This window comes from Gallus gallus, chromosome 13 (assembly GCF_016699485.2).
Source record: "Gallus gallus isolate bGalGal1 chromosome 13, bGalGal1.mat.broiler.GRCg7b, whole genome shotgun sequence".
NCBI lineage: Eukaryota > Metazoa > Chordata > Aves > Galliformes > Phasianidae > Gallus > Gallus gallus.
The window spans coordinates 2,991,176-3,004,769 of NC_052544.1; the positions used below are offsets into that span (position 1 = coordinate 2,991,176).

Genomic DNA, 13,594 nt, shown 5'->3' on the forward strand with positions numbered 1-13,594 from the left:
CTGTAGGCCGCGCCGCCATGCAGGCCCTCAGCACACACCACGCACACAGGTGCTTCACCTGCTTCAGGCACTAACTTCTACCACTCCATTCCACCAAGTATTTCTTCAAACTTCAAGTAGTGCAGTTTTTCTCCTTCTAAGTTTTACTTGCAAGGCTGGAACACATACTGCTCTGCTGAGAACCCCAGTTACTTTGGTCATGAAGGTAACCAGCACAGAGACATTAACTATCCGTTTTTCGTTTCAAATCCATTTCTTCCTTTGGGCAATACACTAAATATTTCCAACTGTAACTTCCCCAAAATAAATTGTTCTGTTACTAGCGGTAAAAGAGAAACTTCATTCTAACACCTGCAATGTGAAGTGTTGACATCACCTACTAGAATTGTTCTGAGGCCTTTTCAGAGAGCCCATGGAGAAGAATTTACATGTGGGACAAGCTACCTACAAGCTGATGATAAATAATGCTGCACTGGATAATATTCTTTCCTATTCTGAGCTAAGGAAAAAAAAAACAACAACTGCCAGGGAGTTGCAGTTTTAGAGGCACATATGTACACTGCTTGGCTTAAGGCAACAATTCAGCCTGCAGCAAACCTTGACAGGAGACTATTTTCAGATATTTAATTATGAAGTCAATATTTATCTCTAGTTAAAGCATACTATTGCACTACCTTTTAATATAAAATTGCAGCAGGCTCTTGTATGTTCCTGATGGTAAAACAACACTGAAAGCTCAATTTTGTTTGTGAATGTTGTTCCCAAATCTACAGAAGTAGCAATGTTAAAGACAAAGCTAGAAAGACAGAACGCACACCACTGCAATATTCAACACCCAGCTAATTTCCACCTGATTCTTACCTGTTTTGCATTCAATACAGCTTCAATACAGGGGTTGTACACACAGGTTCCTGGTACCACAGTTCAATAGCTCTTTGCAGAACAGAAACGTATGCAGGGTATCTTCATCAAAATTAGTTAAAGATTGTACTGACAAAGTGACATCCTCCAAAACTTCCCCCTACTATCCAAACCACACTGTCAAATGGGGGGGACAGATACAGACTCTGGCACCTCATTCTGACAGGGAGAATACCTGTCCGTGCTATCTGTATATCTAGACCTGACCTACTCTCTAGAACAAGATTTAGAAACTAGCAAATCTCTGGGACCACAGTTTCAGTGCCACCTCATATATATTGGATTTGCTCTGTGATGATTGGGAATAATTGCACTGTATGATGTTTGTTTCCAGAGTATTCAAGAATTCAGACAAGTTGTGTGGAGGAGATCAGCAAAGAGCTCCCCCAGGAGTGCTGTTTGCTCATCGGTGCCCAAGAGGTATTGGTTCTTTTAACACAGGCTTGGAAAGAATGCGATACAGAAGAAAGTAAGTTCAGTAGATTCTGCAATGTAACTCAAAAATATAATGAGTTGTTGCCTGTATCAAAACATCAGATGCAAGGATTTGATACGTAGCTGACCCCTAGTTTTCCCAACTTGCTTAAAAAAAGTTTGTTTGGATAAGAATGCAGGCCAGTAAATTAAAGGGAGGTAGCACAGCTCGACTGGCAAAGAATTAAACAGTTTTTATGATATTGAACCAAGAGAATTTAACTGCAATTCACTATTAAGATACGATCTAGCCAATACAGTCAACGATTTTATTTAATATTAAATTTATTTTTTCTTTTATCTTTGTTTCACGTCATATAATTCTGCTTTATTTAACAGCACTAGAAACAGCGACTGCTCTTAGGAAAACGCGACTGCCTATCCAGACCATGAAGGCAACCACTGTGAATCTTACCAAGTCACATAGAGGCCAAGCACTCAATGCTGGATCATGAAATAAAAGCCTGAAATGCATGAAGGTTGACATGCTTCCTGGATACGTAGATGCAGTCGTGTCTCAGCTCTTCTGGAGCAGGCCAAGCCGTCACACATGGCACAGCTGATGAATGACAGCGCTGTGCAGACAGATGGAAGGCATTCTGGCTGCTGCTGTCTGTCTGAGGCACCTAAAGACTTGTGCCTTTTTGCTGCCAGCTGCTCGAGGCACTGTAGGCACAAACTCTTTATAGCAGAAGAGGGTGGTGCGGAATACACCTTGCTTCCCTCCTTTAGAGCGTTTTTTACATCTTAAATCAAACTGGAGCTAAACGTACCGTGGAGGATTACTCAGTAATAAATACGGCTTTAAATCCAAATCCCATTTGCCTAAAATATTCTCAGAGGGCACAGATGACTCCCATCACCTCACAGCTTTGTAATTTCACCAAAGCCAGTCCCATTGGTTCCTGTGATGGACTTACAGTGAGCTCACTCTCTACCACAGGATGGTCAATATACTCGAGACAAAGCAGGTATCATGCAGGGTACAGACTGAACTGAGCGATTCATCTCCAAAGCCAAACTTCCTCCTCAGCCATCTTAGCAGCCCCACATACACAAAAGGGAGGTGGTAAAAGGCTGCAAATCCCCATTTTGGAATTTTGTGGGGTAGGAAACAGAGAACAGAGTAACCTGACAGCCAAATCCTACAACCAAAATACGAGTGAGCAGTATTTATCACAGGCTGCTAACATAGTCAATATGATTAACTATCCCAATTCACAAGCTCAAGCACAAAGCTCACATTAATTGTCAAGGCAAGTCTGGAAACCACAGGTGCATTTTGTAAATGGTAGGGTCAACAGAAAGGCTTCAGCAATTTGCTATTAAAAAACAAACAAACAACAACAACAAAGTAGAAGAAATTAGTTTTAAAGACAACATTATTTTTAAGTATTTTAACCACAGACTTCAAGGAATCTGGCTAATTCACAAATGTAACCTTTCCAGCTTTACTGTTCAAGCTGAAAAGAACGAAAACTGCAAGAAATGATGCTAAGGTGTCTATCAATGCAATTGGCAATAGCACCTATTACACATAGGTTATGGATCATGTATAACCTTGTTTCATGGGATGATGTTTAGAAAACCTTCATCTCCACAGTTGTTCAGTGGGCTCTTTCAAATTCTGAGTCCTTAAAACATATAAACCTAAAATTTCAGTTCTTGGAAAAAAAAAAAAAAACTTTTGAAGAGGCCAACTTTGGTCTGCAAATGGCTTCATGTTGTTAAAAAATATCAAACAGATTTGGATAAATATATAACAATGACAATTTGGTAAAAAGGTTTGGTAAAAAGACCCAAAGAAGCACACATTCAGACATCCAGGGTCAAGCACAACCCCTCGAGGACCCCTAAATGAAACTCCTCCAGGACAGATCATTCCCATCACCTTAATGGCTACGTATCTCTCTCTATAGATATCTCCATCTTTATTGGAACAAGTCTCAGCAATTTCATGCACTCATGCACATGTACCCTGTGCTATCTAGCATAACTACAACTCTGACTCAACCTCATAACCTAATTCTTGCAACCTTTTTCCTTTACAGGCATCAGAAGTCATTAAATACTGAGAATCAACTGGGAGGAACAGAGAAAAATTGCCCCTACGTTACCACCTAACAGTAAGAAATACTGACTGGAAGTACAGAAAAGTGGGTATCACCCTGAACTCAGAACTGGATCACCATGGATTTATCTGAGTGCAGGACCAAGGGCCTTAGACTACAGTCTCACATTAGCAGGAAGAAACACATTAAACATTCAGCATCTTGTTCAGGCAGTCCTGAAGTAAGAAACAGAATGAAATACATGATGACAACCATCATCACCATTAAGGAAACCAAACTTTGATTATTTTCAAACAATTCCCATTTCTTGAGGCCCAAACAGCTACACGTTCAAGTTCAAGACTGACCTACAAATGACAGCGACTACATGTTGCAATGATAAAAGGCAAGAACTTCCCAGAGCTGTGGTACTGGAATCAATGACAGCTTGACTTCCGTGTCTGGGGAAGAATAAATGACTTCCATATCCAGTTTGTTTAATTCTCTTTGCTGGTTTCTGTGATGTTTTCCTTCATCTCCTGGGCAGCCTGATCTAGTGGGGGACAACCCTGCCCACAGCAGGGCACTGGAGCTCGATGATCTCTACTGTCTCTTCCAGCCTGAGCCATTCTATGGTTCTGTGATCTTTCACTATGGGAATTCTTTAGGAAGATGCTACACATAACACCTAAAACTGCTGAAAAAATTTTGAAATATTTTAATCCAGTTTTTTTTTTTGAGAGATCACCTAATACAACTTTAAAACAAATTTCACTATTATTGTAAGTATTTTCTCTTCATCCCTTGCCAGAGGAAAACTATAAATCTTGTCTCAGCTGAATGAACACCATTTATCATATTCATTTTCTTGTCAATACAATTATGAAAAGCCTTTGGCCTTTTTCCAAGGAGCCTGATTTGCTACAGAAACTCAATTAGTATAAGCAAGCCTGCTACATAACAGCCCTATTTGGCAACCTAGTGCAGCTTGAGCATACCTGACGATTCACCTCTAAACCATGATCCTAATAACTCTATCATAATGGTAAAACAGAGACACAGTGGTGTCACCCGCCCTCCCCCCCCAGCTCCCCTCAAGACTGAAAGGACTTGAAAGGCATTATTTCTGCTCATTTTTGCCATCTGCTGGACAAAAGTGAAATCCTAAACACTTGAATCAGAAAAGAAGAGAGGAATCTCTCACCTGAGCGAACACTACGGGTAATTCATTTGCTGACAGAGGGATGAGACCCAAAACATTTCCTTGGAAGATTCTGCTGTCAGTGATTTATAAGCAACTGCTTCTGTGCCTCTTCAGTACTCACAATTATCTCACAGTATTAAAAGCTCACACTTCTATCTCTTGCCTATCCGTATTAGTTATTGACTGAACAAATGCAAGTAAACAAAAGTTATTTTGGCTAATATCCTGTATCTGCAGTTTTTAATGTTAAAAGACTAAAGCTTCAAATAGTACAGAATAAAATCTCTTTGGAAAAACATCCTGCCTTTGGAATCTAAGTCAATTTTTAATTTTCTGACACTATATTTGAAACTAGAAAAGAAATACACGAGTCAAAAGATATTTAAACGTAACATGATGCAATCAGATGCTGACCTTCCCTTCTCTATGTGTTTTCCTTCCTGTCTTTATGTACAGCACATAGGAACTGAGATAACAGCAACTTATTCTGCTATAATGCTTTGGATCGATACCTGGATGAAACTGGACTCAGCCAAATGAGGTGAAAGCCACTGCTCAGAAGCACACACCTATCCTTTACAGCCAGAGGTGGTAAGGAAAGATATTCTGAACCTGTGCAAGGGAAAGGTACCTGGGAAAGCTTGAGCTTCGAATGCCACAAAGACCCATTTTAGTCTATTTATACTCTTAATATAGATTCATGAAATCCAGAAGTTTAAGGCTGGTTTTGTTTATGTGAAATGAACTTAAATTATAAAATGAAATTAATAATATATATATATTTTTAATTCATACAGGAAAGGGTCCTGAGAGTTACGTATCCTGGATCCTTGCAGAAAAAACCTTCATGGATGAATCCATTTCTTTCAGATGCAGAGGAGGTAAGTCTCTCCTCTCCCTCTCTCTATAGCTGGAGCTCTCCAGTTTAGCACAGAGCAGTGTGATACTCGTGCCGTACCAGGAAAAACAAAGTAAAATGAATTTGAAATTGAAACAATACTGATCTACTTTTACACATCCTCCAGACTGTATTATTAAGTTTCAGAGTAACATAAGCACAAACAGTACTAATGAAGTTAAACGTACCCCAATGGCGCTCCCTAGAAAATGAGATGCTAATTCACAGACTGGCTTCATGGTTTGTTGTTTTTTTTTTTTTCTCCAGCCCTCTGAATCTGAAATTAAGTGATGCTTTCCATTGATTTTTAAAGGAAAAGAAGATTATATTGCCTTCTGTTTTGCATTTTTTTTTCCTGCAAGCTGTGTCATGCAAGCAGAGCCTGCACATGGACAGAATCACTGCTAGCTTGTTAAGGTCTTAAATAGGGCTTATCTGAACGGTCATCACAATCCTTCTACCCACCACACAAGGATGTCTATCAGATCGTATCAGGCTCAGTTCTACAGCCTGTCATCCCTTCAGGATAATGTCCTGGTCACCATTTCTGAAAATGCATTTTTTTTCTTTAAAATCAATCAATCGATCAAACAGAAGATATTCATTATTTCATATTTTTAGAAGCTTCATTTCTAATAAAACACGCAGCTGTACTTGAACATTATTTTTTTCTGTTCATAAAATAACCATAATTAACTTCCACAGCTTGGAGATCTAAATTACAAAGCCAATAGCTGCCGCTGCTTCACTACAAACTGCAGTATTTTTGTACTAATATGACTGTGCCTAAAAAGAATTACGGCTGCTGTATTTATGAAAATACAAACCGTTTCTCTAAGTATTCAGAAAACACCCACGAGTATTATTATCTTTGTTGGTACAAAAATGCATGTGATACTAAAAGCAAACAGAGCTGCATTATCATTATTTATCAAAGAAAACTGCAGCCTAAACATTTGGATTTTGGTTTCAGAAGTCCATTTTTTTCTGATCAGGAAGACTGCAGGTGTTGCGATATTAATAGAGTTGACATAAATAGAAAGTAACTGACTAAATTAAAGACATGATTCATACCAGAGAGAAATCCCCCCAGACTGCACTTGTACAGGGCTTTTTTAAAGCACTTCTGATGTCAAAACAATCGTAGGTACATCGTGCTTTAAGACACAGCTTTCTCTTCACAAAAACATTACGGATTTAAGCAGGGACAGAAACCATTTGGATATGTTTTCCAGATTAGCAGTGTGACATAACAAAAAAGTGACCTCTCTGTGGTCTTTCCCAGTTAACTGCACGGTTGCCATTGTGCTGTAATTTTAGCTGATTACACATTAGTTCATTTAGCTTTGTTTCCTCTTCCCCACTGTGCCATACTATTAAACTAATGCAAGGGGCCTGGTATCCCTCTGTGCACAGAGCTGGTATTGTCATCGTGTAATAAGGATACATCCAGTCAAGCAGCATGGTGTAGCTGGTCTTTGTGTTTAGTGCAAAGGCAATCCCTCGAAGATCTCTTGCCAGCCCGATCAACATACGCTGTCAGTGGGAAAGAGACACAGTAATTGATTTTCACGTTAGCACAGAGCAGATGGAGTAATAATCAGCCAATAATGACCACATATCTGATTTTGATTCATTAGTTTAAATGCCTTGCTCAAATACTTTCTTTTTAATAAAAAACACCGAGACTCTTTTAACAAACAAGATTTCCACAACTTTGACAGAGAGAACACTACCAAAATGCTTAGAAAATGCTTCTGATTATTCAATATACCATACTAATGAATAATGCAAATTAAAACAATGCTCGAATACAGCACATTAAGTTTAAAAGTACTTCCTGTATTAATATATTTAAAGTAGCAATAACAATAAAATGTTAATTTAAGCCTGTGCTATTTTAAAATGAGGTCTAAGACTAATTGGTAGTCATAACGAGCTACATTTAAGGTTATACGGAGATTCTCATTGTACTGTTATTTCAACTACTTTTCTTTTTTTTGAAGTCATTTTCCAAAATAGGCTTCTCCAAAAAGTGCTGACGTTTTGTTTGCAGAGGACCAAGCGAGTCTCCATTAACATTAGTTCTGAGATACTGTTCTTCCCTTTAATGAATAGTGGCTTCAGAACCTTACCAGCTCAAAGGCAGACAAAACTACAGTAGATAATTAGCCCCTACTAAAAGGGTTTTTCACGATAATTAATAGAAATAATTAAAAACATTAGTGAATGAAAAGTATTTTCACAGTATAAACACATCGTTGAATGTAGTTAAACAAATATTCCTTTTTGACAATGAATTAGTACTAATAAATCTAATCGAGGCATGGCAGGTGGGGTTTGTGGGGATTTTTTTTTTTCCATTATGAAGCCCACAGTACTGCAGAACCTGGTTAAAAAAACATACAAGCACAGCAACAGAACAGCCAGGAGTTCTCTTTTTAAAAGAGAGATTTCAGAACTGCACTCAATGATAATACCGTAATATGGATAGAGTTAAGGGATGGAAAAGGTAAGATTCATGTATTAATTGTAACTGACCACACAAAGAGCAAATCATAGCTGATGCCTTGTTAAATTGCTAAATGCAATCTTACACAAGGGCTAATTTCTACTTTTCCTATACAGACACATTAGTCCAATTGACTTGGATGGCATACATGTAGATTTATCTGAGGATAAATTGAGTTCTCTCTGAAACAGCAGTGAGGTTGCTAGGAGTATTTTAATATTTGCACTTCCTTTCTGTTGTAATGGCCTGAACTTTCGAGATGCTCAGAGGTCTCAACTCTCATTAACTTTAATGGGACTCTGAAATCACCAGAGAGGAAGTGTTCAATACCGAGAAGATATGACATAAAATCGTAACTTTATGCTTACATTTATCTGCATTTTCATACTTTGTGCATTGTTTTGCCCACATAAAAATAATTCTGTGGCAGACATGGCAGCCAAAACATAAAGAATGAAGAGAGCAAGGCAGCAATGCTTTACACTTCTTTCCAAAGGGATACAAAAACGCAACAACACACAGGGAAGCGGAAATCTTCCAGAACGATTTTGGTTCTTTTGCCCATTCCAGCCACAATAAAATAAAATAAAATAAAATAAATAAATAAAATAAAATAAAACGAGGTAAAGAAAACTGCACAAAGAAAAGGCTGATGTGAGGAAGAAGGAGAGCTGCAGTCCCTGGATAGACATGAACTTGCCTTTGCTTGACACTGAACTCGCCATCTTGCTGTGGTGTCTAGAACATGGTCTAGATGAATGCAACCAACCCAATGTATACCCACATAACATGCTTGCTCTGCCTTTCAGTTTAGATATCGTTATTAAGAAGCCCATACCATTAATTATATTATTCATGATAAATTGCCTCAATCTACAAAGCAGCACAGTAGTTAATGCTCTTGTCCCATACAATTCCAGAGAACTCAGTGGTTTAGATGCTCTGAATCAGAACTCTGACAAAAAGACCTCTGACAGCTGAGGGTGTCCGGGCAGCCTGTACAGAGCTACAGAATCCCAAGACAAATCCTGCCCCATTTAAGTCACTGCTAACAACTATCTTGAAACTTCAGTTGGAGCAAAAATCACTCTGGATTCCGTATATGTTTAAGTCACATTAGCAAAAAAGCCAACAAACCAACAGCAATAAAAACCAGGCCAGGACCTCACCAAAACTATCCAATTCCCAAGACATTTCAGTTTTTCACATTTACTGGCCTACGATGATTTTTCAAGCAGCACCCACGTGCACAAAACTTATTAGTGGCAAACAATATTACACAACAATCTGTCTGCTTTTAGGCTGTCACCCCGGGGGACTGAAAGTGCCCTGCAAACTTAACAGAGCAATCTGAAGAGCACATGAAGACACTGCTTCATCCCAACTACAACCAGCCACTGCTGGGCCAAAGCGACAGCAGATAGCAGCACCACTAACTGCAAAACGAGTAAGATGAGATGCAAACTACAATAAACACACGACACACAGCGAACACATCTCGTCATTGGTACTCAGGCTTACACATTGATTTTCTTACTAACGAAACAATTCTGATCAAATGTCAGTTTTAAAATATTCTTCCTCGAGCGTCAAATCAAACCAATGGTTACAAACTGCAGCGTTTTGGTTCAAAGCCCCGACTGAGCCCTTCCAGCAGGTTTTTAAAAGGAAAGAAATGAACGTGGAAATGCTTTCAGAGCAACCACCCCGAGTGGCAGCGTGTGCCCACTGCCTGACTGCAGCAACTGAGCAGGGATGAGACTCCTCACGGCACCCACCCCCAAAACAGGGTTTGTAATGGAAAGTCTGACAGACCCTTAACCATAGTGGCACTACTGGGTGCAGCTATAATATTACCCTCATAATTCTACTATATAATAACAACAAAGGAAAAAAAAGGTGAAGGGTCATTGCGCTTTGTCTTTAGAATTAAGATGGCTGTCTTCATCCTTACAGCATACTCTTAATTCTGGAGACACGTCTTAATAACCTCTAAATAGTTCCAACAAAAGAGCCGTGTCAGAGGAATGAGCAGGCCCCAAGGTGTTTCAACTGGAGTGTTTTCATCTGCCTTTATTGCTCTATCCCTCTCCAGAATTAAGGCAATAACCTGTGATAAATTATTCAGGAACTGCTACAGGGATCAAAGCAAAATCATTCTGTTAAAGTGCTGTTTGCAACATTTGGCACTTAGTGTGAAAACTTTTAATGTGTGCAAGCTGAAAATCAAGGATTTTAAATAATTTAACAGCATGGAGTTTCTACAAACCGGCTAAAGATAGCATGTTGCTATTGAACTGCTTTTTCCTCAGATGCTTTTTTCCACCCGTTTCTATCAAACCTGATGATGTCACAACTCTAAACAAAGTCTGCCTGAGGTTCGGGCTGCCCGGTCAGTGCATTACCTCACCGGGTTGGCAAGAGAGACCCCAAAATTCTTAGGGGAAAATTACCTCAGTTTTAATATTGGGCATCTTTCGTATTAATACCAAAACGCGAAGAAGGAGCTCGTAGAGGCAAAAAGCGACCCACAATCACTTAAGCCATCTCCAATTATGTTTGATCTCGCCGGAAAAGAAACCTAAACATATGTTCTGTATGCAGAATGAACGATTACAGATGTATTTTAAAAAGAAAGAGCTCCCTTGCTGTGACTGCTTTTCAATGGTGCAGTTCAGAAATATGAAACAAAAACCCTCGCCAGCTAGAAAGTCCTAGTAAAAACCACAAATTAAATGAATTTGGCAGTCCTGGACCATTTTCATAGTGATATTTTAACAGTGTCATCTCCCCGTGGAGTGGAATACTAAGCATTTTATTGAAGAACTGAACTGTTTTTGTTTTCAGTACTTGGGAAATGAAGTACCTGAAAGCACTTTTGCATGTATTATTTATTCATTGTGATAGAAAAATAGCTTTAACCTAATAAATTACATTTAAGAGAATTTAGAGCAAAAGTTTTGTTTATGATAAAGCAACAGATTTAGTCCTTTATCAGTAGCTTAAAGCACCAAGTTTTCTTTATACAAATTAGACAGATGGTGCTTACAGTAGAATTTACTAAAGGTCTGTCACAACAAATGCAGCCAAGCTGCATATTTAATCACTGCAGAACCTTGTCTACCTGCAGCTGCCAACTGCTAATCCAATTTCCCTGATAAATGTGGCAAGAGACACGATCAGCAATAAAGAGCATCTAACTCCATTTTCCTGCAGGGCGTCTTTTGATGAACATTTAGGACGGAAGCACGGAGTGCACTGTGTGGCCCTGGCTTGTGGCAGCTGCATGCATTTTGAAGACACAGTTCTCAGGTTACTCACTTAATTCTGCCACTATCATTATGTTGCTATTGATCTCAGTAGCTCTTGTCTACACAGCATTACTCTAGATGAAGCTGAATCAGGCAGTTATCATGCATCAAACTTGCTCAAAAGCCTGGAGATTTCCCCTTAATTACTTGTGATTTTATTTGCAAATACCGTTAAAGTGTAATCAAGCAGTCACTTTCCAGGGTCGTTAAGAACTTGCTAGTTTAGGAATATATCACTGGCACTCCATTAAAATTTCTCTGCTGAGATGGTTCCTAACAAACCAGGCAGGACAGCAGCAAAATCATTTTAATAAACAGAATTCTCACACGAGGTAAATGCTGCCTCCTGCAGAAGGGATAACCACAGCCAGTGACCTCTTCGTCCCAACTGCCTGAAATAATGACTTTAAAATATAAAGGATGAACCCCTAATAGTTTAACTGCCTGTATGGCACAACCAAAAAGATATTAAAATGAAATATATAAACAAAATTAAGGAAACTAGAATAATTATACACTGAAATAATATTAAGCATTGTTTTTAAAAGACAATAGCTCAACTCAAATGATTACTGTGAACCGTGCATCCCCTGTTAATGTCAGATGTGTACCACAGATAAATCTCCGGGTAAATATTTCTAGCCTATCTGTTCATTTTCTTACAAAGAGAAGTGGATAAAAATGATGATGTCTGTTTAATTTTACATTATTTTATAAACTCCTTTAAAATAGTGGATTGGTGTGAGGGTCCCTTCCAAATGACCCTGTGTGGCTGAGGCAAGGCTCCAGCCTGCACCGTTAACTATTTATTCAGTGGCAGTAGAAGGGGCTCTCTTTAATGCAATAGCTCCCTAATATATTATCATTCCTGATGATGCAGCTTGCATCTAGCAAGTCTTTTTCTTCCCTAAAATATACTGTTGTTTTGACACAAACAGCTTGCTGCACTTAAGGATTTTACTAATAAAACATAATGTTGTGTTAGATATTATGACTGTTGCCACAGCTGAACTGACTTGTCAAATCAATCCTAATATGGCTCCCACAGGCACATAAAAACCTTATTTAGCTATCAGTTATCCTAATCACTTTGTTCAGTTTAAGGGTGCAATACTTCAAGACCAGTTCCTATTTATACATATATGCCCAGCCATTTAATAAAGTCTTGATTTATATAATAAATTCTTGTTTGAAAAAAAATACTTTAAAGCAGCAGTGTTTTATCAAGCGTGTTACAATACATCCCCTTATACTCCCAAATAGATATGTTAATAAACACAATAAGATCTAGTGTAGAAAAGGGAAATATGAGACAGATCAACTATCAATGAATTAACATTTTCCCTCTGATTACAAATGGAACTCAAACAAGGTCACTTGATCCATAAAGTGCTGAAAATCCCAAGGTTTTATCAAATATTTGTACAAAGCTTCTTTCATGACAGTCGTTCCTGGCCTCTGTATCTCCACTGCCTACCTACCCAATTATCCACATATGCATACAAATATTAATATACATATCAATATACAGGTGTATACACTTCAAAAGAGAGAAAAACAACTGAGATGACAATCTGTGGCTGAACAGCTGCCCTACTATAAGTCTTTTCCATCAGTAATTTATTTCCCTGTAATTGAAACAAACCTACCTTTGCCTCTTCTTGTTCTGAACTACTGTTGAGCATCTGAGTCACACTCTCAAATGAAACTGTGAGGGGCAGCATGAAATTCTTAAACTCATTCTCATCCTCACCTACAGGAAAAGAAACAAAACACAGAAAAGGATCCCATCATATTCACACCACTGTTTCAGGAGGGTTAATCTCTCAAGCTGTCACAATAAAATCTCACTGACATCACTGGAACTTTCATCAGAACTACAAGAAGAGAAATCTGAGATTCGACACAGAGGTATTTTTAAATGAGATATAAATAAAAGACAGATAGTTGGTCGCACACAGGTTGTAACTGAGACTGGCATGTCTCTGCATTTCACACCTTTCTCCTTTTGTTTGTGTTTTCTCTGCTCACCAGACACCATTTGCTCCATGCCATAGAAGAACATTCACGTAAGATATCAAGACTCAACAGTTAGAAAATGTTAGATTTAAGGCTGCAGCAGTGAATTAGACTCTTTCATGTGTATATCTCATTTAAATCATTACCTTTTATGATTCAATGCTGTATTTTCTACCTCCTACCTACTCGGTATACAGGAGGAAG

At 38.5% G+C, this 13,594-nt stretch overlaps 1 protein-coding gene across 1 annotated transcript in view; it reads right to left on the reverse strand.

The window, feature by feature from the left end:
- Window positions 1-13,594, reverse strand: part of RANBP17 (RAN binding protein 17) — a 149,991-nt gene that overhangs the window by 40,124 nt on the left and 96,273 nt on the right. Inside the window, 3 exon segments of the mRNA XM_046900429.1 lie at window positions 862-963; window positions 6,996-7,084; window positions 13,021-13,124. Of these exon segments, the coding sequence (XP_046756385.1) occupies window positions 862-963; window positions 6,996-7,084; window positions 13,021-13,124 (295 nt within the window).